Source organism: Amyelois transitella, chromosome 5, assembly GCF_032362555.1.
Source record: "Amyelois transitella isolate CPQ chromosome 5, ilAmyTran1.1, whole genome shotgun sequence".
Taxonomy (NCBI): domain Eukaryota; kingdom Metazoa; phylum Arthropoda; class Insecta; order Lepidoptera; family Pyralidae; genus Amyelois; species Amyelois transitella.
The window spans coordinates 12597640-12622345 of NC_083508.1; the positions used below are offsets into that span (position 1 = coordinate 12597640).

Sequence of the window (24706 nt, forward strand, 5' to 3'; positions counted from 1 at the left end):
AAAATCCAAGCGTCACTTCCTGTTCACTCAGATTTTCAATAAATCTGTAAAATAAATATTAAGAATAAATTAAATAAATAACAATTTGGTTATAAGACCCCCAAAGAAAATTCACTTATTATAAAGTTCTGAAATACATAAAACAAACTTGCTTCCTTCAGTCAGCTACTTTCAGTATAATAATCGGGCGGGAAAAAAATCATAACCTAAACTGCGGTTGTTGATTGGTTAAAATCTTAGAGAGTACCAACATAATAAACTCCAATAGCGTTTTGGCAATGTTGTCAAAATTATTACCAGTTGTTCTAGGCAAGTAAATATCGTCGCTTTAGTGAACTTATTTATTTTTCTTTAGAGATTTTCAATATGTTCATAATGTGATAGTATTAAAATCGAAGCCTGAAGATTTCATCTCCCGTTTGATACCTTAAAATGCAGGTATGAAATTTTGATTTGTGTGTTTCATGAACTTTTTGGTAGAAGGTTGTGGTGTTTCTGTAAAAGTAGCTGCAAAATGATATGAACGATCTCGCGAAAGAAAAATAACAGCGAACATAATTTATATAATTATTATTCAGACATATAAATTTTTATCTCTGAATTCATTTTATAACTAAGAAGTGTGGAACTTCAAGTCATAACTCAAGTGAGATATTTTTCGACAAAAGTCTTGCAATGATTATTCACTTCGCAATATTTTATTTTTGTATATTGCATTACAGGTCATCTGTGATGAATTATAAAAGTTAAAACAGTATTTGTAATGAATTTAATAACACTCTTGACATCGAGAAATGGAGAGACAACAATGTAATTCACTTCAAAACTTTGATGATCCAAAAACCGAAATTTTGAAGAAAAGATTATTGAAATCTGCTAGTGGCTCGGTCACCACTAATCTTTCGCAGTATAGTTCCCAGCACAATGTCTTACTGAATACTTTACGCGTGAGTTTTAATAACTGAAATTTTACACATTTATATGCAGTGTATTAAATATTTTTGACATTAAAAATATTTTTCAGGCGCCGATATCAAGCAGCATGATCGTGTCCTCGGTGCAGGCCCCTCAAAGCTCCATGCCCATAACTCACAATTTAGTCACCCACTCCATAGCTCCTATGAAAATTCATGCTAACAATGCAGGTTATCCTCTTTTGTCAACTGTACATGTTCCTGTGCAAATCCCAGGTTCAAATTCCAATATAAATGTTCCTGTTCAATTATCTGGACCGACAAGCAGTGTACCATTACAGATAGCACCGGTTAGTCTCCCCCTGCAGGTGTCAGGAACGACTAATGTGCCTGTCCAGTTACCAGCAGGAGAAACCATTAATGTGCCTCTCCAACTCCCTGGAAGCCAGAACATCCAACTAGCAGCACCATCACTGCCCTCTATGCCTATTTTGCAAAACACCAGTCAGCCACTACACAGCTCCATAATTCATGTACACATGGGTACCAATCCTCGTCCAACTAACATGGATGGGACATCTGATATGACTGTGTCTAGTTCAACACAGCTGCAGATGCCCGATTCCTCTGTGCAGGTTAAGTTGAATAACCAAACAACAGTGTCTCAAGTGCAAGTAGGGCCGAGTCCAGCTGTTGTACAGATTCCAAATTCAAATAACAACTCTATTCAATTGGCTCTGCCGAACACAGTTAGCTCTGGTGCAGTTCAGTTGCGTGGAGCTACGAGGACAGTGCCTCACATGGTTTACATCCAGACACCCACTGGCTTGAAACCTGTGACTAGCACAGAAGTCATCAGCCAGGCCAGCACCAGTGGAAACCCACCACAAATTATTGTAAGGAGACCTGTAAGTATTAATATTTTCCTTAAATATTAACTGATTTTAAACATTTAAATTTTAAATTGCATTATATAGGTACTAAATTGCGCAACATAACTTTATTTTATCTCTGTTGTTTCATATAATGTACAATGGCAGCGATCATTGTAACTTAATAAGTTTGAAACATCTAAGACTCCAAAGGTCACTGAGCAAGCATCCCAAATATTCCCATCCTGATATGTGCAGAAATATTTCTAAATTAGAAAATATACCTACTTGTTATCCTAATTCTGTAAGACAATCCAAGTGAAACAAAAGGGCATTTTAATATAAGTATGAGAAAATAATATTCTAGAAAGTCAAATGGTATCCATTGTTTCAAATAAATGGCATAAACATTTATTTGTACTTAATGTTACATAATGGATACCATCAAATTTAAAAATTCAACCATATAATAAATAGTATTTCACAAAAAAGACATTTTGTTGCTGAAAGTAGTTTTTATCTTCCGTAACATGTGAATAGCAAAAGAATATGACTATCTTCTTTAACTGAATCCGAAGAACTTTTTAAAGTTAGCCAGCAAAAAACTAATTTGGTATAATTTGAATGAAATTTCCATAGGTTTCATCAGAATGCTACTAGCCAACTTTGGCAATACAACATAATGATTTTAATTTCTGTTTTAAACAAATATTTTATTTAGAGAAGACACATTTAGCATTTAATTAGTGAATACATTGTTGATTTCCTCTTTCAGGTAAACAACAGCTCCAACATTGTAATATCTAAACCCAATATTGCTCCAAAAGTGCAGACGAACAAATCGTCAATTTTAGCCCCAGTCAACCCTACCCAACCTATTGTCATACAAAAGCCCAAATCCAATGATAAAATGATGGTACCAGTCAGTATCGCTCCTGGAAACCAAGGAAAACAGGCCATAGCATACTTAGGTTCAGTCAAAAAGCCTGCGAACAAAAACACAGAGAATCAGTCAATACTTATATCAAACAATCAAACCAATGTTTCTTCAAATAATCAGAAGCTATTTCTGACTCCTATGAACATGCCAAAGATACAAAACACCAAGTTTATCTTGCCTGTAACATTACCAGCCTCAAAAGGCCCGTTTATCAATCTCCAAATTGCTAACGGGCAGATTCAAAATGATCCGCAGGGAAGCATCACAGTAATGAGGGATTCTGCATCAATGGAGGGTTCAGATATGCCACCGCTGCAGCCTTTACCTAAAATCAATGCAAATGGTAAAGACAGCTCTGTACCTCAGAGCCCTAAAAATGACAAAGCATTTACTTTCTCGATATCAGGCTCCAGAGCTGAACCTACTGGTGCGATAGGCGAATACACACTGTCAATTCCAGAGACCAACTCTGCTATGAATGAAGATGTTTATACAGTGTCAATAGCTGATGATGATTGTGGACAAACCCGCGAACAGTCTTTCACTCTTTCTATACCAGAAAAGGGTAAAAGTTTACTAAACAGAAGTTTGCACGATAGAGATGTAGCGCCCGGTACGATCCCAGCGCCGGCCATCTTACGGCGATCAAATTCTGACAACAGCGAGAAGAAAACCGCAAATGCTAACATTAAACGACGTATTTCTCTCTGTAATGAAAACTTGAATAGTAAGACTGTGAAACTGACAATGCCATCTAGGAAGGCAGAAAAACATGAAGAATCTGATAATAATGATGACCATCGTGTCCCTTCACTGTTTTGTGATGAAAAGCTAGACAAAGACTTGGAAACTAAAGATAATATGGATGATTCAGATACAGAAGATTATAAAGATGTAAAAAGTGAGACTATGGATAACAATGATCACGATGCATACTACCAGAAGGGAGATTTGAAGAAAGAAAACAGTTATCTGAAAGAAATGTCAGATGGGATTTCTGAGGAAGATCCTCCAGGACTGCTCTGGAGCAATGGTGTAGCTGTATTGCAAGGCAGTAACTTGCAATTCCAAACTAATGAGTTTGGAATCATTGATTTAATTGAGAATAGTGATCAAGAGGAACTTTTGGTAAATCCTTCTGCCAAATATCAAACACCATTAAAGCAGCGCGCGGAAAGGAATAATACCAATAAAAAGCGAACATCTCCAGAAGATATGTATCGCTGCGACGGCTGCGGATGCCACGGCATGGCGGCCGAATTCATAACCCCTAATTTCTGCAGTTCTGCATGCCAAAGTGATGTGCAAAAAGCTATACAGAAAAGGAAGGTTATAGAAAAAGCTGAGATGACTAAAAAGAAAAATAGGCTGAAGAAGATATTTATGAAAAAACACCTTTCTGAATCTGACATGTTTTGGGACAGTAAGGAAGACAAACTCATGTTAAGGCATTACGACTCTACGCCCGCCGACACTCAAACCGATGAAGTGAAGATGGAAGATCTGATTGTAAATGAGAAATATCCGTGGATGTGCGGTAAAAATGGGTTCTCTTGGATGCGGTACCTTGACATTTGTAAGGCGAAGGCTGTTCCGTGTAAAGTATTTAAAGATCCGTTTCCGAATCCGAACCGGAACGGTTTTAAAGTGGGGATGCGTCTAGAGGCAATCGATCCCCAGCACCCGTCGATCTTTTGCGTGGTTTCCGTCGCCGAGGTCCAGGGCTACCGCATGCGGCTCCACTTCGACGGGTACCCTGATCTGTATGACTACTGGGTGAATGCAGACTCAATTGACATATTCCCTCCGGGGTGGTGCGAGAAGAACGGGAGGTCTTTGAAGCCCCCGGCTAACTACACTGCATCTTCATTCTCCTGGCCGATGTACCTGAAGCAGATAAGAGCTATCGCCGCGCCGAAGGCCCTGTTTTCACATATCACTAATACGGTAATTATATTTTTTTAATTCGTTACTTTTTAGACTGTTACAAAATAATTTTATACAAATTGGTTTACTTTCATAGAACAATAATAATCAATTGCTATTAAATTTGCCAATAAGATCATTATCAACAAAAATAAATTAGATATATAATTTTTTTATTATTAAATAACACAACCAAATATTATTATACTGACTTAAACGAAATCTCTACCCACACAGGTATTCAAGCCGAACTGCTTCCGCGTCGGCATGAAGCTGGAGGCCGAAGACCGAAAGAACGATCTGGTGTGCGTGGCCACGGTCACCGACGTGATGGAGGGCCGCCTGCTGATCAACTTCGACAGCTGGGACGAGATGTACGACTTCTGGGCTGACCCCACCTCGCCCTACATACACCCCGTGGGCTGGGCCGAGGAGAACGGCTACTCTTTGACGCCTCCAAACTGTAAGTATCTATAATAAGTATTTATTATAAAATATAGTATCGTTGAGTTAGTATCTTGTTTCACAAGTCTCGAATTTACTTTGAGGCTAACTCAATCTGTGTAATTTGTCCCGTATATATTTATTTATTTAATTATTTAATTTACTGTCATAGCATATTTTCAGCTATTGCCTACATATTTTTTTGCATCTGGAGGATATAATATACTCTGCTGGAATCTCATATACGTCATAAATTTTTCTATTCTTTTAACAGAAAAATAAGTTTTTAAAGTTGAAACTGCAAACAAATCAATTTACGTCTAATGACCAACCAACCTCGCCTATCGAAACTAGTATAAGTTAATAAATCATTATCGGACGTTCTTAGGTTCTCTACAACAAAATGAGGACACCAATTTATCTCGCTGTTACAAACAGTCGTTCAGAATGTCATTGCAACGTGCGTGTGATTCAATCAATTTTAAATTTTAAATTATAGATGTTCCATATTTAAATAAATAGGGAACATCTTTAATTTAAAATGAGCATATACATAGGTATATTGTGATGTTGACTCGCTGACATTATTTTTTACCGAATTCAGTTGATCAATATAAAATTTCCCAATAAAGTGATGAGTGAGTGACTGACAGACAATATAAATCCTAAACTATTGAGTGAGAGAAACTGAAATATAACTTGGAAAGTCCGACGAAGTACTTTCCCGAAATACACGATAGAACTGGCTATTTATAAAATTCATATACCGTGGGTGTAAGCGATACCTGGACCATCTCCCGCAAAACCACTCAAGGGGAGGAGGCACAGGTATCTTCTAAGCCGACTGTACATCCCCAATTGTTTTTTTTTATTATTATTTTGTTCACATGATATAGTAATCGTATTATATTGTTATGCACTCTTAATTTATGTACCTACGAAAAAATTAAACCTCGTGATTAACGTAGCGGTACCGTTTGAGAGTTACTTTCATTTACTGATTACCGTAATCAAAATATGTAATTGGATAAGTGAAGTGTAGCGAATGTAGGTTAATTTCTTCACACATTTAATATGCTATTTATGTATTAAACTCATAGAATACAGTCAGGAAAGTGTAATAGACCTAGGTCTGCGTTTTATGTTTATTAGAAGCATAACTTACTAGCTGTGCCCGCGACTTCGTCCGCGTGGAATAATTATTTTGGGCATCATTGAAGCCCTCAAGGATGAATAATTTTCCCCTTTTTTTAACATTTCCCATTATTTCTTTTGCTCTTTATAGTTGCAGCGTGATGTTATATAGCCTAAAGCCTTCTTCGATAAATGGTTTATTCAACGCAAAATGATTTTTTCAATTCCAACCAGTAGTTCCTGAAATTAGCGCGTTCAAACAAACAAACAGACTCTTCAGCTTCAAAATATTAGTTTAGATAATACAGCGACGTGCCATTTGGTTATTTTATGTATGTACTTTATTATCTAGTTCCTTTATATTTTGCCCGTTGAATGGAAGAGATCCCTTCATTAAGCTAAATCCGCCATTGAAAGTGATTTATTTATTTTATAACTATGTGTGCCGTGTGGTTCCCGGCACCAATTTAAGAAAAGAATAGGACCTCTCCAACTCGTTCCCACGGATGTCGTAAAAGGCGACTAAGGGATAGCTTATGAACTTGGGATTCTTCTTTTAGGCGATGGGCTTGCAACCTGTCACTATTTGAATCTCAATTCTATCATTAAGCCAAACAACTGAACGTGGCCAATCAGTATTTTTAAGACTGTTGGCTCTTTCCAACCCGCAAGGGATATAGACGTGATTATATTTATGTATAACTATGTACTATTACTTGTAACTATGTAAATTTCTGTCCAATAAAGGTATTACAAACAAAGAAACATAGCTAACTGCATATACACACATTTTATTGTTTATGCGTCGGCCGGTATCTCTGCCCTCGTCATTATCTGTAATTTAATCGAGCATTCACATTTTGTTCAATTTTGTAACGGAGAATACGTATCTAATGTTGTGAGATTGATGCGCGCTTGCACAGGTGAAATTGAAGATATATATGAATTTAACAGGTTAGTTTTTATTCTGCTGTGAATAAATAACATGTATAAATACAAACTTCTCTTTTATATCTGTTTGGTCCAATCGTCTGCTGCTCACGTTTATTTATTTCATTGATATTTTAATGTTTTGTTATATATCTATTAGCAGTTAGTTTTATTGGATCTATACTTGAATAATTTCGTGTATTTATGTTTCAACCGAGAATGAGAGAAGGCTCCTTTATCTACAAGAATATAAGCTAATGTGACGAGAATTTTTATAGCGTGTAACTTGTTCAAGTTTAATATTTGTATCGGTGTCCCAAAGATTCCCTAATCTTCCGTAAAGTGTTCTTCCAGCCAGTCTGCGAAGACAACTGTTAACGTACTAAATTATACAATGAAAATTCCTTTCTCAGTCCTTTCTTTAAATTACAATAAAACATAATACAACTTGTAGCTCGAATTCCCTTGTTTTTATTGACACTAAAAAACGCGGCTAACCCAACGTCAAAAGCCAAATCAGTATTGCCAACACATGACAATAAAATACTATTTTTTTATAATGTTATCACTAGGGAGATTCCAGTGTGTTACTTTTTAATTTTTTTAGTCTACTTCTGCTTTTGCTAACATTCTATTTTGTTCTTCTCAAAAAAGACTCACACTGAAGCGAACACTCCATAAGAGGCTCCTTTCGAAATATAAATTGTAACATGTAATTGAAGTTGACGTTGTTGAAGAAAATGCTGCAGTGCAGCTTGTTCTGCACTGACGCTTTGGAAGCGGCAGTAAACTTAGTTTTAAGTAATTTTGAACCAATGTTGTGAAACCAAAAGTTAAGTGATAGTACCCGGTTGACCAGAGATGGCGCTGATATAGTTTATTAAAACGCGGTTTTTAAAATGTTTATATATCTTGGGAACCGAGCTTTTCTCGAACCTAGGACCTTGATAAATCGATTCCTTGAGCCGAAAAGCCCCTAATCTGTAACATTCATGAAAATCGTTGGAGCCGTTTCCGAGATCCTGATTATATTTATACAAGAATTGCTTGTTTAAATATATTATATATTATAGATGAAGTATCCCATAATAATGAATAAAATTTTTGAATTTGAATTGTAACACTTTGTTCCAGTCTACAAGGATCCAGAGCAGTTCTCGTGGGAGAGCTACCTGTCGGAGACGGGGTCGGCGCCGGCGCCGCCGCGCGCCTTCAAGCCGCGCGCGCCCAACGGGTTCAAGGCCGGCATGAAGCTGGAGGTCGTCGACCCGAGGGTCAGTACATAAAATCACGTCTCTTTCCCGGAGGGGTAGGCAGAGACTACCTTTTTCCACTTGCCACGATCTCTGCATACTTCCTTCGCTTCATCCACAAATATTTTAAAGAGAAAAGTATTTTTGTTTCAGCACAAGTTTAGTAAGAGAGACTAATTCCCACGGGTGCTAAAAACTAGTATTTCGTCGTGATTTTAAACTTCTGCGTTGCATTGTACTGTTTACTATATTTACACATACATACGTACATATATATATGTATATAGACAGAGCCAACAGTCTTGAAAAGACTGACAGGCCACATTCAGCTGTTTGGCATAATGATAGAGTTGAGATTCAAATAGTGACAGGTTGCTAGCCCATCGCCGAAATAAAAAAGAATCCCAATTTTATAAGCATATCCCTTAGTCGCCTTTTACAACATCCACGGGTAAGAAATGGAGTGGTCCTATTCTTTTTTGTATTGGTGCCGGGAACCACACGGCACTAATAACCTGACTCACTTAAAGGAGAGAGAAGTTGAGGTTAAGGATGCAACCGGGACCAAAAAGCCAAAAGCCAGGAGGACACTAATAGTGATCTTGTTGGGAGTCCAATAAAGGCTGTGCTGTTAAGAGATGGCAAATGTGAGATCGAATCTGTAACTCTTAAACAAATTTTAACAATCTTCCTCATTGTTAAAGGTGCCATTCCTGATCCGCGTGGCTACCATCAGCGAAATCAAGGGTCATCAATTGCGCGTGACCTTCGACGGGTGGCCCGACGACCTCTCCACCTGGATGGACGATGACTCTCCTGACCTGCATCCCGTGGGCTGGTGTCTGAAGACTGGACATCCTTTAGAACCGCCACTGAGTAAGTTAATTATATTGCGGCTATATGTAAATGGTTGTTAAGTAAAGTGTATCTTGAGGCTGGTCTGATGACCTCTAAAGAACAACTAAGACTTGCATCTCTTCCGTAGAAACTTCACTAAGTAAGTTAATTAACTATTGCGGCTGAAATGTAGGTTGTCAATTGAGTGTACGAGGGCGACACTGAAAGTTTTTAGAACTGGCCATTTGTTATTTATATAATAAAAAAATGAATTTGGATTTCAAAAATGGAACTCTTTAGCAATAATAATGAGTAAAAATTTCATTCAATTGTCATTATTACATTCAACAAGAAAGTTACAATAGACTTCGATTGGCCTTCCATAATGAAGCCCCATCTCGTGCCACTATTTACAACTGGTTCAATGAATTTAAGCGTTGTCGGTTTAATCTCACCGATGATCTGCGTGAGGGACGGCCTTCTACGGCGACGACTGAAGGAAACATCAGTGTTGTGCGGCGTATGATAGAGGCTGACAAAAGAGTTACCTATCAGCAGATTCGGACAAGTCTAGGCATTGGTATGAGCCAAATCTACAAAATCCTCCATGAACATTTAGAGGTCAGGAAGCTTTGTGCCCGGTGGATACCCCATAATTTGACTGAGGCCCAAAAACTCCGTCGTGTTAATTGGTGCCGTGATATGATTGAAAAATTTAACAGAGGTGACTCTAATGCCGTATTCGACATACTTACGGGTGACGAAAGCTGAATTTATTGTTACGATCCAAAAACTAAAAGGCAGTCGGCCCAGTGGGTGTTTCCGTTCGAGGAGTTGCCCACAAAAGTGAAGAGAGGTCGAAGTGTGGGAAAAAAAATGGTGGCTTCGTTCTTCGGAAGGAGAGGCCATTACGCGACAATTGTTTTAGAGGATCAAAAAACAGTTAATGCAGAGTGGTACCCCAATATTTGTTTGCCACTTGTCTTTGAAAAAGTTCGGAAGAAACGACCTCACAGCAGAATCCTCCTTCTTCTCCTCCTTCTCCTCCTCCGACAACGCCTCGTGCGCCGAGGCCGCCGGGCGATGTCAATATGCAATATGCTTATCCCTTAGTCGCCTTCTACGACAGCCATGGGAATGTAATGGAGTGTCCCTATTAAGTTTCAGGAATCACATGGCACTAAGAATTGGACTTTACTGGTGTCAACTATTTCTTCATACACATGTAAATTCCTTTGTCAAAGAGGTGCAGATCTCGGGCCCTCTTTCTGTCATACTAATTCCTCTGTTTCCACCACCACCAGCGGAGGAGGAGCTGCAGATCTGCGGGCCGTGCGGCGTGGGCGGGTGCCGCGGCCTGGGGTCGGCGCGCGGCGGCGCCCACAAGCAGCACGCGGCCGCGTCCTCGTGCCCCTACTACACGCGCCGCGCGCCGCCGCCCGACCGCCTGCAGCCCGCCGACGCGCTCCGCAGGTAACACACACACACACACACACACACACAGAGTAGACGTCTTCGTTATATTAGTTAGCAGAATAAATATTACTAATATATTTTTTTACTAATATATTCGAATAAATTTTATTAATAGCTAATAGTACGAGATCCGGCTGCAAAATCACTACGTTCATCGCGTAGTTAATCAAACTCACATTTTAACATACATTTATGAATAGGATAATACATAGATAATAGGGTGCCAGTCAATAAGTGGCCGCAAGTAATTTTAATTAAATTAATGTTAATTAATTTTCCAAAAAAAAATTCGTTCCCTTGTTTTTTAAATAAAATATCATCCACATCATAGAAATGTATGTAAAGAATTCGAAAATCAATGGGTGCCGTTACACACTCGGCCGCAACTACTACGCAGCCAGGTGTAAACAGGTAATATTTTGGTCTATTTATACGTTCATGTCGTACACGCATGTTTTTTATATCAAATTAAAGCTAATTTTTTTTAATATGATGATATATCGCTGCCTGTGAATAAATGGCCGCAAATTAGGGTTGCTAGCTGTTAAAAACTCGAGGTATCCGAGATAAAGTGAAAGAGAGTTAGCGCGTAACGCCACTTGTTAGACAAGGATGGCGAGTACCAGCTGTGCGAGTATTTGAAGCCATTGCGCACGCGTATAGATAGGGTTCTCAACAGTGCAATAAAAATTCTATTCTTTATAAGTACGCTTTTTTCATTTTTACTTGATCAATAAACAATGTTTTATTATGAAATAAATATTTTCTTATTTTCATTTTTTTTTGCAGAATTTTAATTACTTAATTATAATTTTGGAGTAAATGTAAAGTCGTTCGTATTACTGTTTGCATCGCTGGCTGAGAACCCAATCTATTGACGCGTGCGCAATGGCTTCAAATACTCGCACAGCTGGTACTCGCCATCCTTGTCTAAGAAGTGGCGTTACGCGCTAACTCTCTTTCACTTTATCTCGGATACCTCGAGTTTTTAACAGCTAGCAACCTTAATTTGCGGCCATTTATTCACAGGCAGCGATATATCATCATATTTAAAAAAAAATTAGCTTTAATTTGATATAAAAAACATGCGTGTACGACATGAACGTATAAATAGACCAAAATATTACCTGTTTACACCTGGCTGCGTAGTAGTTGCGGCCGAGTGTGTAACGGCACCCATTGATTTTCGAATTCTTTACATACATTTCTATGATGTGGATGATATTTTATTTAAAAAACAAGTGAACGAAATTTTTTTTGGAAAATTAATTAACATTAATTTAATTAAAATTACTTGCGGCCACTTATTGACTGGCACCCTATTATCTATGTATTATCCTATTCATAAATGTATGTTAAAATGTGAGTTTGATTAACTACGCGATGAACGTGGTGATTTTGCAGCCGGATCTTAGACTATAATACTAATATATTAGTTCTGTTAAAAAATATTTAATAGTGCACATTATCCGTCCGAACGATTTCACATTTAACGCTCAACGAAATTTCAATATGAAAAATATTAATAGCAGTTTTAAATTAATATATATTAACACTTAAACATATTAGTATTCAGTACACGAAAAAAATTTAATATGAAAAATATTAAGTAGTTTCAACTCATATACATATAGGAGGAAAACCTAAATCGCGCAAGCAAAGATTTCACAGATTGGGGCTATATATACCACCTCCGACACAACATCGTCGGAGCCGCGGTTCCCCAGGCCTCACACCTAGCCTGGTGGTGGCGGTCGAGCCAAAACATCGCTCCCGCTACAGAGTAACAAAGATATATTAACGTTTATTTATTTCCAGGGCCATACCAAAGCCGATGAAATCACACTCCATACACACAAGCACACCCACCAGTGATTCAGCCAAAGAAAAGTAAGTAAAATGTACTTTATTCATAATTTGTGTACACTTCCACCTGTTATACTATCCAAATCATGTTCAGAGTGCGTTGCTAGAGTGCTTGTTTTTTCAAACGACTTGTAGACAATGTGCATTCGTCCACGACTTAGATTTTAGAGATCTACATATATGATATGACGTGACTATATGTATGTATATTTGTAAATTGACGTCCAGTGAAAATGCTGCAGTGTAGTTTGTTCCGCCGCTACTTCTTCACATGTTATGGAATCGTTATGCCCAGTAAACGTAGTAGTAGTGTGAATAGATTAAAATATATTTATTTTTAAAATTGAATATAAATGATACCTTCTTCAATTATTATTGTGCAAATATTATTGTTTTGAAAACAAAAGATTTGTGAATTATTGAAACTAATTAATCAATATCATACAAAATCTTGTCTAATCACGTTAAATATATGTAATTAATTATCTTTTCAGACCACAACGAGGGAGACCTCCGAAACACAAGAGGGTAGAGAAAGTTACAAAGAATGATCCAGTAAGTACAAAGACGTTTTTGTTTTTTTTCATTGAATACATATATTAGATTCGTTCGATTTGTTCGTTTTGTTAGCACGAATATGTATTTATTTAAAATTTATGCACTTAAAAGTTGTGAAGTGAACTTAATGCCACTAGTTCATTTTCCATAAAGGCCAACATCGTGGCCTTTCAGTCTTTTGATGACTGTTGGCTGTCTACTCAGCAAAGGTATATAGACGTGATTATATGTATATTATGTTATGTCTTATAATGGCCCCGCGACATATGCTTTGACAATGGCTATATACAGCTTAATAGATACATACATAATATATAATCAAGTCTATATCCCTTTCGGGGTAGACAGAGCTAACAGTCTTGAAAAGACTGATAGGCCACGTTCAGCTGCTTGGCTTTACGATGGAATTGAGATTCAAATAGTGACAGGTTGCTAACGCATCGCCTAAAAGAAGAATCCCGAGTTTATAAGCCAATCCTTTTACGACATCCATGGGAACGAGATGGAGTGGTCCTATTCTTTTTTAAAGAAAGAAAGAAAGAAAAATCGTTTATTTGGTACATTAACAAAATATAAATTGGAATTAGTGAATTGTTTATTAGAGAATTTTTTTTTTATTTGTACCGGGAAGCACACGGGACAAATAAAAAAGCTTGACAGATTATTGACACAACAACATTAATTTACAGACGTCAGACGACGAATCCTTATCAAGCGGCGGTTGGAAGCGTCACCGCGCTTCGCCCCGGCCGGGCGGCGCGCGCGCAGCCTCCCGCCGCGAGGAGGGCTCCCCGCCGCGCGGCGCGCACGTCGCGCGGCTCGTCAGCGAGCTGGCGCTGGCCGCCGACCCCACCTTGTGGTCGGAGGTGATTGATTCAGCTATACTTCACTACATAGTATAAAACAAAGTCGCTATTTTAGTCCGTTTGTCTGTATGCTTAAATCTTTAAAATTACGCAACGGATTTTGATGCGGTTTTTTGGTACAGATAGAGTGATTCAAGAGGAAGGTTTTTATGTATAATAACATTTATAATTTTGCACCCGTGCGAAGCCGGGGCGAGTCGCTAGTGTATTATAAAGCTGGAGAGTTGTTTGTTTGTTTGGACGCGCTAATCTCAGGAACTACTGGTTCGAATTGAAAAATGATTTTTGTGTTGATTAGACCATTTATCGAGGAAGGCTTTAGACTGTATAATATCACGCTGTAACTATAGGTAAGGAGCAAAGAAATAATGGAAAATGTGAAAACAAAAACCGGAAAAATTATTCATCCTTGAAGGCTTCAATGATGCCCAAAATAATTATTCTCTTATTCCCTAAAATAAAAAAAAAATGTGATATGATACTTTGAAAAACGGTCGGTTAAGGTTCGTGATGATGATATGATGATCACACATTGGTATGCAAATATTACCTATAAACATGAAACCGGTACATTAGTCATCCTGTGACCTCGGTCGATCGTCGCCACCCATTGGAGCGAGATGGAGTGGTCCTATTCTATTTTTATAAGTGCCGGGAACCACACGGCACATAATCATAATAATATGTAAACATTCCAGAATGACGTAGTGGCGCTAGTGGGGCGGATAGCGGGCGCCGCGGCGGGGCGCGGGGCGCGGGCGGCGCGGCTGGCGGGCGCCGAGCTGCTCATGGCGTCCTGCGAGGAGCTGGTGACGGGGCTGCGGCTGCGGCTGGGGCCGGCCGTCAAGGTACACCCAACTCTATACATTATCTTTTTCAAGTCGATCTATTTGTTTAAAACTTGTAAGATTTTATGTAATGATATAATGATAACCAAACACAGAGGGTACTTTAAATAGGGACAAAACAAATTAACAGACTTTATCCATGTAATAAATTGATCTCACAACATTTTACGCAGAAAATCTAAGCTTTGAGACTTAATTTTTAAGAGGTTGTTTTTGATAGTATAATTCCACACATGAATGTATAAAATTCATTGTGTTAAGGGGTCACTGATCATAATACGAGGTGCCCACTTTCATCATCAAAAAAAGCAGACAGGAATTGTGTTAAAACCTGACTTGCTTAATCCATAAACTCGTCACAGGCGCACTTCGGGCTCTTCTTTAGGGTGGATTCAACTGAGATAACAACAATACATATATATTTACATGTCCATTTCCTTGCCGAGTAGACAGAGCCAGCAGTTTCAAACACGCCTTTCATCTATGAGTCCAAATACAGCTGTTTGACTTCATAATGGAATTGACATTCAAACAGTGACAGGTTGCTAGCCCAGTGCCTACCAGCAGAATCCAATGTTTATGGTAAATAAAAATTATGAAAAACAAGATGTTCAAATGACAATATTGCTTGCAGATATACTCAGCAGTACGGCAGCTAAGGGAGACTGCCACGTGATCATCGGCCGACGCCGTCGCGGCCATTCTACTCTAAAGTGTTCAAGTTTTTCATAGTTAAATTCGGACGATCTCTGCGTATTGTGTGTTAATAGTGAATAACTGTGTTAAGTGTCTGTAGTGCCATTGCAGATCTATGAAATGTTATATCAATGTGCGGACATTATCTGTCAGTGAATACCTCTCTTTTTGGTATTGGTATCTTCACCAGGACTATATTTTCTTTTAGGCATAGACAATGAGATTTCTAACTTTTGACAGTGATCAGAGAGTTTTGTACTTACTACCCCCAAAACGTGGTGCTGTGTAAGAGTGTACATTTTGCTCACATTACAAGTCATTAAATATAATGTTTGTGAATTATATCCACATTTTGAGAAGCATTATTTTTTTATCTAGTTATGAGTTTAGTCAATCTCTCTGTGTACATAGTTAGGCTTATTTTGTGGAGTGCAGAGTCAATTTTCACTTGACAATACAAATTGATTGACGTCATGAATAAGTGAATCTAAATTTTTTAATTGAGTTGAGCAATATCAAAATTAGCACAAAATGAATTATGTGTAAATCATGCTTTAAATGCTGTGGTTGTGACTAAGCGATTCTATTTTGTGTCAGTAATATTTTTTTTTTACAAAATTTGTATTTTCATGTAATTGGTTCTATGAAATCATATCTGTAGATGGAAAGATAAATTAAATGTTTATAAATTGTGTACTCCACTTGTAAATAGGCATTGGATGCCAAAGTTTATTGTTGTCTAAGTATTGTTCGATTTTAGTATATCTTAAGTTGTAAATAATATTGTAAGAATGTTAGTGCAATTTAGTATTTATTATACATGTCAAGCTCATTATTTTAAGTTTCTCATTTTTAAGTTGCACTATTTGTTTGCAGTACATAAGGAGATGCCACTAATATACCTTTTCTTAATAAAATTTCTTGTGACAATGGAATTAGAATTATAGCAAGTTTGTTTGGCAATATGGCAAATCAATGCTTTATTCAATCATTTTTATCATCATCATTAAATATTAAAATATTATTGCATTCGATTTGCAATACAAATAATAATTTTCTCTAGTTTTTATTAATACCAAATGTTGATATATTTTTCTATTTTATTATATAGTCATTCATTCGCTATGAATCTTGGCTTCTTTAGCATTGTTAATATTTGGGTTCCTGATTATAATCTATATGAAATATTTGCATTATTCTGTAAATAAATGTACTGAATGCAGGCTAATAAGTTTTCAAGTGGCCATGTACAAAGTGAGATATTGGTATTGTAAGTTTTTACACAAAGCTGGTTAATTAATAAGGAGATGCCATTTTAACGGCGTATACTATTCTAAACTGTTGTTCCGTAATAATAAAATTGGAAAATAAATCAATTTTTAGTATTTTATTTCCATACACAAAAAAATCATTCTTTTTTCTTTCAAGTAATCCTAATTTCCAGTTCCTAAGTTCTGTCAAAGAGTGTAAACACTGGGTTCAATGAACAAAGTTCGTAAAAACATTTTGAAGTTGGGTTGGTGAATATCAAAAAAAGATGTTTAAAAAAGCAATTTCTCTGGAAAAAAAACAAACCAAACGGTTAATTTACAAAAAAAAAAAAATTTTTTAGCGAAACCCCGTTCTCTCCTGTAGAATTTCCAGAAAACTGGTAGCTAAAAACAGTGGTTATATACTCTTTGAAAGTAGCCCCTATGTTACTCCTTAACGATGCCTAAAAGGCCTGTTTAATTTTCAATCCCTATTTACTAAAGAATCAATTTACATACAGTGATTACATTCTCTTTGTCTTTGTAGAATTCTGTATCAATTATGACGCCATAAGTTGAGACTCGCGAATCTTAACTTTGGCACGCTGAACACGGTGCCAACTCTTCTGCGAATGTCTTAAGTTTCTATGTACTTGACAAACGTTCAACATTGGCTCTAGTATTCAACTTTTTTGAGCTACAGGTTTATAAAAAAAATATCAGATGTTACTGTCAAAAAAGAACTTTTTGTCTGTGGTATATAAAGCTTTTGTTTCATGATCGTGAATTTGTTTTTCGTCGTGCGTTCTTGTTAATTTTCTCCATAAAATAAAGTTTATAGTAGATATAAAATGGCTCTTTATTGTGCAAGTAAGTATTAAATAATATTTTACCTTAAATTAAAACCTTGGCTCATTGATTGGGATTGCCCCGCGCTACCGGTGATTGTAGACCAAACATTCGGATAAGATACTATTTTCCTATTTCCATGTTAAGTTTTTAATAATTATGAATGGTGCATTCAGTTTCCCATAAACTGTGTTTATTTCATATAAATTATCTGCAGAAATCCTTTGACTTATTAGTCAAGTTTTAAAAGTAACCTTACTTTTTGTATTGCAGTATCAAATGAAGTGCCAGAAGTGGCTGTGGTTTCGCCAACGTCGGGGGCTGTCTTCGAAAAGCGTATTATTGAAAAGTATATTATAGAGAATGGCGTGGATCCCATCAACGGCAAAGAACTTAGAGTGGAGGATCTCATTGAGATCAAAAGTAAGTACACTCATTCAGTTAATTCACATCCAAAATTGAGTAGTGTGATCATATCATTTTTCTTCTAATATTCCTTATAGCTCCTCCGATAGTGAAGCCGAAGCCTCCGAGTGCCACTTCAATCCCCGCTACCCTCAAAAGCATGCAAGATGAGTGGGATGCGCTGATGCTCCATGCGTTTACTCAGCGCCAGCAATTGCAGACTGCAAGGCAGGCAAGTTACTTTAGACCTTTGCTCATGATATAAGTAACACTAGGAAATAAGAATGGATTAAAAAGCTGTGTATGCTTTTAATAAAATCCCATAAAGGATCAATGAAATGTACTTGCCTCTCCGTCAAGACAAGAACATCATTTTTACACATGCGAATATAGGAAATAAATTCTAATAAATTGAGGTTTCTTTTAGAGGATAGGCTAACTTGCTGTCACTATTTGAATCTCAGTTTCATCACTACTTAAACTGTACAGCTGAACATGGTCTTTCTTTGGCTCTGTCTACCTCTTAAAGGATAAAATCGTGATTATATGTATATGTCATAATAAAGAGTAAAAATTTGTTTATATGTAAGAAATTAACACAAAAACTACTGGACTGATTTTCACGAAATTTGGCACAGATAAAGAATAGTCGTCCCGCGCAAAACTAGTTACACATTTCTCTCATCTCTCATAACAGGAATTGAGTCACGCGCTGTACCAGCACGACGCCGCGTGCCGCGTGATCGCCCGCCTCACGAAGGAGGTGACGGCCGCCAGGGAGGCCCTGGCCACGCTGAAGCCCCAAGTGGGCATTGTGGCCCCGCAGCCGACACATCCCGTAAGTTTCACTTTACAAACCTATTTAACTTGGCTAACTTTTTTGCGATTGCCACTTTTATTTTATTGTTGTGGCCTCGGTGGCGCAGCGGTAGTAAGCGTACTGTCTGTGACACCAGAGGTCCCGGGTTCGAATCCCGGCCGGGGCATGATGAGAATATTACTGTTTCTGATTGGCCTGGGTCTTGGATGTTTATCTATATAAGTATTTATTGTAAAATAAAGTATTGTTGATTTGGTATTTTGTAACACAAGTCTCGAACTTACTTCGAGGCTAACTCAATGAGTGTAATTTGTCCTGTATATATTTCTTTATTTTTCTTTGGGATTTCCACTTTTATTCAATCGATCCTCGTATATTGTCTTCTATTGAATGCCCTTAACTTAACCAATCAGCGATTTCATCACTTGCATCTTTTTTTGTGGGACCATTTTCTGACATTAAATGTGTTTCGTATAGTTTTAATATCGCGTTTTAACAGACATAAAAAGAACGACTTATCTCTCTAACTGATGCTTTTTTTACTTCGGATTAAATTCTCTTTGTGAAATGTTCTTGCCCGTAAGAAATTTCATAATGCAATAAGGCTGCCTTTTGTACTTCGCATAATTTTAGGATAAGTTACTTTTGTTATAATTAATGTGCAATAAAGGGTATTCTATCCATCTATTTTGGTTTATTCGTTTTGATATTAACGCATACGCAATAGATTTGAAGTATTTGAACCATAACCTCATACATAATACAAATTCTCATAAAAGGCGGAATAAGTTTAAAACTATAATTATTCCCAGGTGGAGGCAGCGGCGGGCGGTGGCGCGGCCCCGATCGGCATGTCAGCGGAGGTGGTGTCCCGCCTGCAGGAGCGCGCCACGGCGCTCACGCAGGAGCGCAAGCGGCGCGGGCGCACCGTGCCCGAGGGGCTGCTCGCGCCCGACCAGATCCGCGCGTTCCTCACGCTGGCTTCTCATCCTGTGAGTACGATGTGTGATCTCAAACTTTGTTGATTATTATATTTAAATTCATTGGATTATTGGAGCATAATCGTAGGCTCTAAACAACTGACGATGTGATGACGAACTGTGACTGATGGTGTAACACACAGTATGTAAAGTTAGAGTGAAAAAAAACCGTTTTTGTTTTGACGTGATTGTATGTATTTATGAATACATATGTACATACAATCACGTCTATAACTCTTGCGTGGTAGGTTTTGAAAATACTGATAGGCAATGTCCAACTATTGCGCTTAATGATAGAATCGAAATTAAAATAGTGAAAGGTGGTTAACTAGCCTATCGCCTAAAAGAAGAATCTCAACTTGTAAGCCTATCCCTTAGTCGTCTCTTAGGACATCCATAGTAAAGAGATGGATTGGTCCTACTCTTTTGTTATTGGTGCCGGAAACCGTACAGCGCATTAATGAATTAATAGCTGAATACAACAATAACTTCATGTTGACGTAAGCCAAGCTTCTGAATCCATCATCTGGTAATGTATTTATGTATATGTATGTTTACTGTAGTATATAGGTATATATTATGTATAGGTTTTTAGTATATATCATATAGTAGGTAAGTATGTTTATTGTACATTATTATTATCACCCACATAAAGGTTCCCGCTTAACCCAATGGTAGACTGTTAGATAATGCTGTTAGCATTAAGTCCGCCTATTGTACTATACAAATTGTAATTGTTACAATAAAGAATAAATAAATAAATAATGTGACCCAGGAGGCATTAGAGAGACTTGATTGTAAAGTCCACCTATCATTCCAGGGTCTCCACTCAGCCAGTGTGCCGGGCATCCTATCCCTGGATATCAACCCTTCGGACCACAGCAAACTCCTGACCGGGGGGAACGACCGCAACGCTACAGTGTTCAACAAGGACACGGAGCAAGTGGTGGCCATACTCAAGGGCCACACCAAGAAGGTCACCAGGGTCATATACCACCCGGACGAGGACACTGTCATCACCGCCTCGCCGGACCACACTATACGCGTGTGGAATGTGCCTACGTAAGTGACGTCATGTTATAAAAGATAGGTAGGAAAATGCGGTTGATAGCTTCTAGATTTTTTTCATTTTGCCTGTGACTTCATACAGTGGGCCACATACCAAAATACGAAAAAATAATGTTTGTGCAAATATCATAAACATTATTGCAGTAGAAAAAGCGTGAAGCAGAGATAAACAGATAAACCAACACAAAAAATTTATGTGGCGACATCTCTACGCCACTCGTCACAAACATCAAATCACACAACTGTCAATCATCTCGAAGAAATTGACGTGCTCAGCCAATAGCAGCCAAGAACCCAAATCGCGATTTCAGAGATTTCACGGATTGGAGCTATGTATACAACCTCCGACACAACATCGTTGGAGCCGCGGTTCCCCAGGCATATCACCTAGCCTGGCGGAAGATCTTCCCTTTGGTGGCGGTCGAGCCGAATCATCGCTCCCGCTACATTTACATATATGGATCTGCTTTTGCTTTTTAAATACATAATAAAACCCTTATCATTTTTATGTTAGAAAATGCGTTTATGCCAGCAGAATAAAGAGCATATACTCATGGTCCTTCGAGCCGGATGCTTAAAATAAAATGTTTTCACAGTTAAATATGTTGTTTGTAGGTCTCAGACTACAGTGATCCTGCGTTCCCACGACGGCCCCGTGACGGGGCTCTCGCTGCACCCCACTGGGGACTACGTGCTGTCCACGTCCACTGATCAACACTGGGCCTTCTCTGATATACGCACAGGTATTATTAAATTAGAAACTAATTCTAAAATACATGGAAAATGGCTAACACATTATAATGTCCCATCTCTGGTTTGCTGGAAGAAATTTCTTTAGATGTAAGGATTTCTTATGTTTTTTTTTGTCATTCCTGATGTTTTCTGTGTATATGAATTGGTAAATAAATGAATGTTTTTGTCTAGTCTTCCAGTCCAAATATTTCTTATATTTTAATTCTTACCTGTTCCATTCTGACACTGCTGAATGGTAGTGGAAATGCTATTTTATATCCATTATTAACACGCAATAGTGACCCTTTAAAATACGATGTTAAAATGTATTTTTTAATTTCTACAGGTTCTCTCCTGACCAAGGTGAGCGACGCCTCCGGAGTCAGCCTGACCACAGCGCAGTTCCATCCTGACGGTCTCATCTTCGGAACCGGAACGGAGAACTCGCAAGTCAAGATTTGGGACTTGAAGGAGCAGAGCAACGTGGCCAACTTCCCGGGTCACGTTGGACCGGTCACATCCATATCGTTCTCTGAGAACGGTTACTATTTAGCAACGGCTGCTGAAGATGCTTGTGTGAAGTTATGGGATTTGAGGAAGCTGAAGAACTTCAAAACAATTCAGTTAGAAGAAGGGTATGCGATTAAGGAGCTGTGCTTTGATCAGAGTGGAACATACTTGGCTATAGCTGGTACGGATGTCAGAGTGTACTTGTGCAGGCAATGGCAGGAGCTCAAATTGTTCAATGACCATACGGCAGCTGCCACAGGAGTCCGGTTTGGGAAGAACGCTCAATACATAGCTTCAACGAGCATGGACCGGACACTCAAGCTCTATGGCATAGAGTAGTTAGATTAGGTTAATCTATTTAACTTGTTTTATTTAGTTATTGGACTATCCAATTTGTAACATCTGATATAAGATCAAAGCTGAATGATAAACATTGAGCCAATTTCCCCTAATATGATAAATTTCTTCTAGTTGTGCGATGAAATGAAAACCTGGGTCGGCTATTCATTTTGTTCAAACAGATTTCCATAATCCATAATTTTAATAAAAACTTAACTTGTTCGATCGTTCCCTTAAAAATTGGATGGTTTAATAACAGCTTTATCTGGTTCTTTAGGTAGGATAGGAAATCGGACATATGACTATTTTTGATTTAATGACGTATTGTTTTTATTAAATGCCAAGTTCTAAAACAATATAAAGCGCGTCCGCTACTTTGTATTTTGGGTGCTGTGCATCTCTCGGGAATTAGCAGAACCCTTTATTTCAATTGACTATCTTGCTTTTCTAATGATATAAAGCAGTTGTTTTCCAGACATAGTGTTATTGATGACATTTGGTGACAGCGGTGGGATAGCAACTGCTTTATCTAAAAAATATTCATGAAACGAGGCAAGTTTATACATTTTAAGGTGGTATTTGTTTGAAATGATTTTTGCCCAGCAGTGTGGTACAAAAGCGATTTTATACCACTATTCACCGGCCGTAGGTTAAATACCGCCTAGGTGAACATAATTGATTATTATCTAAGGTAAGATAACTACGATCCGCCGATACTAGGGACAAGTCCGTTCTAAATACATTTTCATTTGAATGTACCCAAGATAAAACGAGCATTACAGTTTATTGGCCATTATAATAAGTTGACTGTAAGTTTTTAGGTTATGTTAATAATTTAAGTTAAATATTACTAAGTCAACAAAATTTGTAAAGAAGTGATAGTAATCAAAGCAGATTTTTAATTTTTATTATGTAAGCCAACTCAATTGCATTCAATAAATAAAGTAAAAATTATTTCTGTGTTTAATTTTTAATTACAAAGTTTAGTTTAAAATATTAAAATATTTCAATGAAAAAGCTTATACTTAACTAGTGATGGCCTGAGTGTTTTTTTATAAGGATTAAATATATTTTGTATGTATTTTATGTATCTTGTATGTATTTTGCAGTATGCATGTACATTTTATCGCACCACCCAATTAAAGTTTTTCTGTTTGGCCAGCTGGTAGACTGGTAGAGCATGTCAAATGGCATTAAGTCAGCCTTATGTACATTTATTTGTGCAGCAAAGTTTTTAATAAATATTAAAATGAAAGACTTGGCAGCATTTAAACAATGTATTTTTAATAATTTTTATATTTTACATTAACCAATAACCTCCCTCCATTCACAACGTATTTCTGATGAAAACGGCATAATATATACACTTAGCTTACAGGAATATTAACATAAAACCTAACTACCAATATGTTCTTATGTGGTCTTTTCAACATTACATACACATACCCAATCTAAGAACTCATAAAGGAATCTATTGAATTTTTCCTGCCTTCATATTATATTAGGTCGATAAAATTTATCTAATAACTCCCGCGCCGTATTAGAAAAAGTACGTTTCACGTCACAGTTGGTAGATCACTAGATAGTTTTTGGCGCGATAAAAACGGCGTCCCGCGTGTCATCGCAGTTTTAAGATAAAATTGTATCGACCTAGTTACCTGCGACAGGCACCTATTTAAGTATTTTTTTAAATTACCAAGACAATGTGACTGATCATTCAGACATGCAGTCGTGCCATAGAATAACAATTTTGAACAAAATGACACGGAGCCACGTGATTTTCGTTGACCTTCTTTTCAATACGGTTATAACTTTTCTAGTCTCTGATATGAAATTATGTAATAGCTAACGTATAGCAATATTCTGCTGTAGTATAGTAGATATTTCTGAATATTTTCAGCATAATTTAGACAAGGCTGTAAAATTATTTTTATTTACAACTCGTTGTCCCCCTGTATTACCCCCTTAGCGGGGTGAAGGGGGAACATTTTGTATACAAGTTTTTAAGTCGGACCAAGCCTAACCCATCTGAGGAAACCGCATTCTAATCGCAACAACACAAATACAGACATTGGTCAGTCACAATTTTGTTATATATATGGATGCAACCTCTCGTACAGACAGCGACAGGTAGTTAAAAATATTATTATTAATTTATATGGTCGCTGAACACATTGAACAAGTCACTGAACA

At 37.5% G+C, this 24706-nt stretch overlaps 2 protein-coding genes and 1 non-coding gene across 4 annotated transcripts; all 3 read left to right on the forward strand.

Annotated features, from left to right (window-relative positions):
- Window positions 1-298: 298 nt before the first annotated feature.
- On the forward strand, window positions 299-16918 carry LOC106139127 (lethal(3)malignant brain tumor-like protein 3). Of its 2 annotated transcripts, XM_060954959.1 has the most exons (13): window positions 305-438; window positions 723-947; window positions 1025-1822; window positions 2562-4673; window positions 4890-5115; window positions 8295-8434; window positions 9118-9289; window positions 10555-10723; window positions 12545-12616; window positions 13087-13147; window positions 13840-14016; window positions 14715-14864; window positions 15499-16918. In XM_060954959.1, exons 2-13 carry the CDS (start codon window positions 795-797, stop codon window positions 15538-15540), a joined length of 4272 nt encoding a protein of 1423 aa, XP_060810942.1. In that variant the 5' UTR covers window positions 305-438; window positions 723-794; the 3' UTR covers window positions 15541-16918. The 2 variants fall into 2 exon arrangements, with proteins under 2 accessions (XP_060810943.1, XP_060810942.1); XM_060954960.1 differs by lacking the exon at window positions 723-947 and having other exon boundaries at window positions 299-438.
- A 623-nt stretch (window positions 16919-17541) lies between these two features.
- LOC106139135 (pre-mRNA-processing factor 19) lies at window positions 17542-23467 on the forward strand. The gene is made up of 8 exons (XM_013340518.2): window positions 17542-17680; window positions 17933-18082; window positions 18163-18296; window positions 18762-18902; window positions 19697-19876; window positions 20685-20926; window positions 21548-21675; window positions 22011-23467. Exons 1-8 carry the CDS (start codon window positions 17662-17664, stop codon window positions 22511-22513), a joined length of 1497 nt encoding a protein of 498 aa, XP_013195972.1. The 5' UTR covers window positions 17542-17661; the 3' UTR covers window positions 22514-23467.
- Window positions 18976-19050, forward strand: Trnah-gug (transfer RNA histidin (anticodon GUG)). Its single transcript has one exon. It is a non-coding gene; the product is annotated as a tRNA-His (tRNA).
- Window positions 23468-24706: the final 1239 nt, after the last annotated feature.

Bases quoted from the DNA above. Each gene is read 5' to 3' on its own strand.
- LOC106139127 (XM_060954959.1), top strand. From the start codon at position 795: ATGGAGAGACAACAATGTAATTCACTTCAAAACTTTGATGATCCAAAA. The intron at 5,116-8,294 runs GTAAGTATCTAT...ACTTTGTTCCAG, and splicing joins CTCTTTGACGCCTCCAAACT to TCTACAAGGATCCAGAGCAG. The intron at 8,435-9,117 runs GTCAGTACATAA...TCATTGTTAAAG, and splicing joins TGGAGGTCGTCGACCCGAGG to GTGCCATTCCTGATCCGCGT.
- LOC106139135 (XM_013340518.2), top strand. The intron at 18,903-19,696 runs GTAAGTTTCACT...AATTATTCCCAG, and splicing joins CCCCGCAGCCGACACATCCC to GTGGAGGCAGCGGCGGGCGG. The intron at 20,927-21,547 runs GTAAGTGACGTC...TGTTGTTTGTAG, and splicing joins CGCGTGTGGAATGTGCCTAC to GTCTCAGACTACAGTGATCC.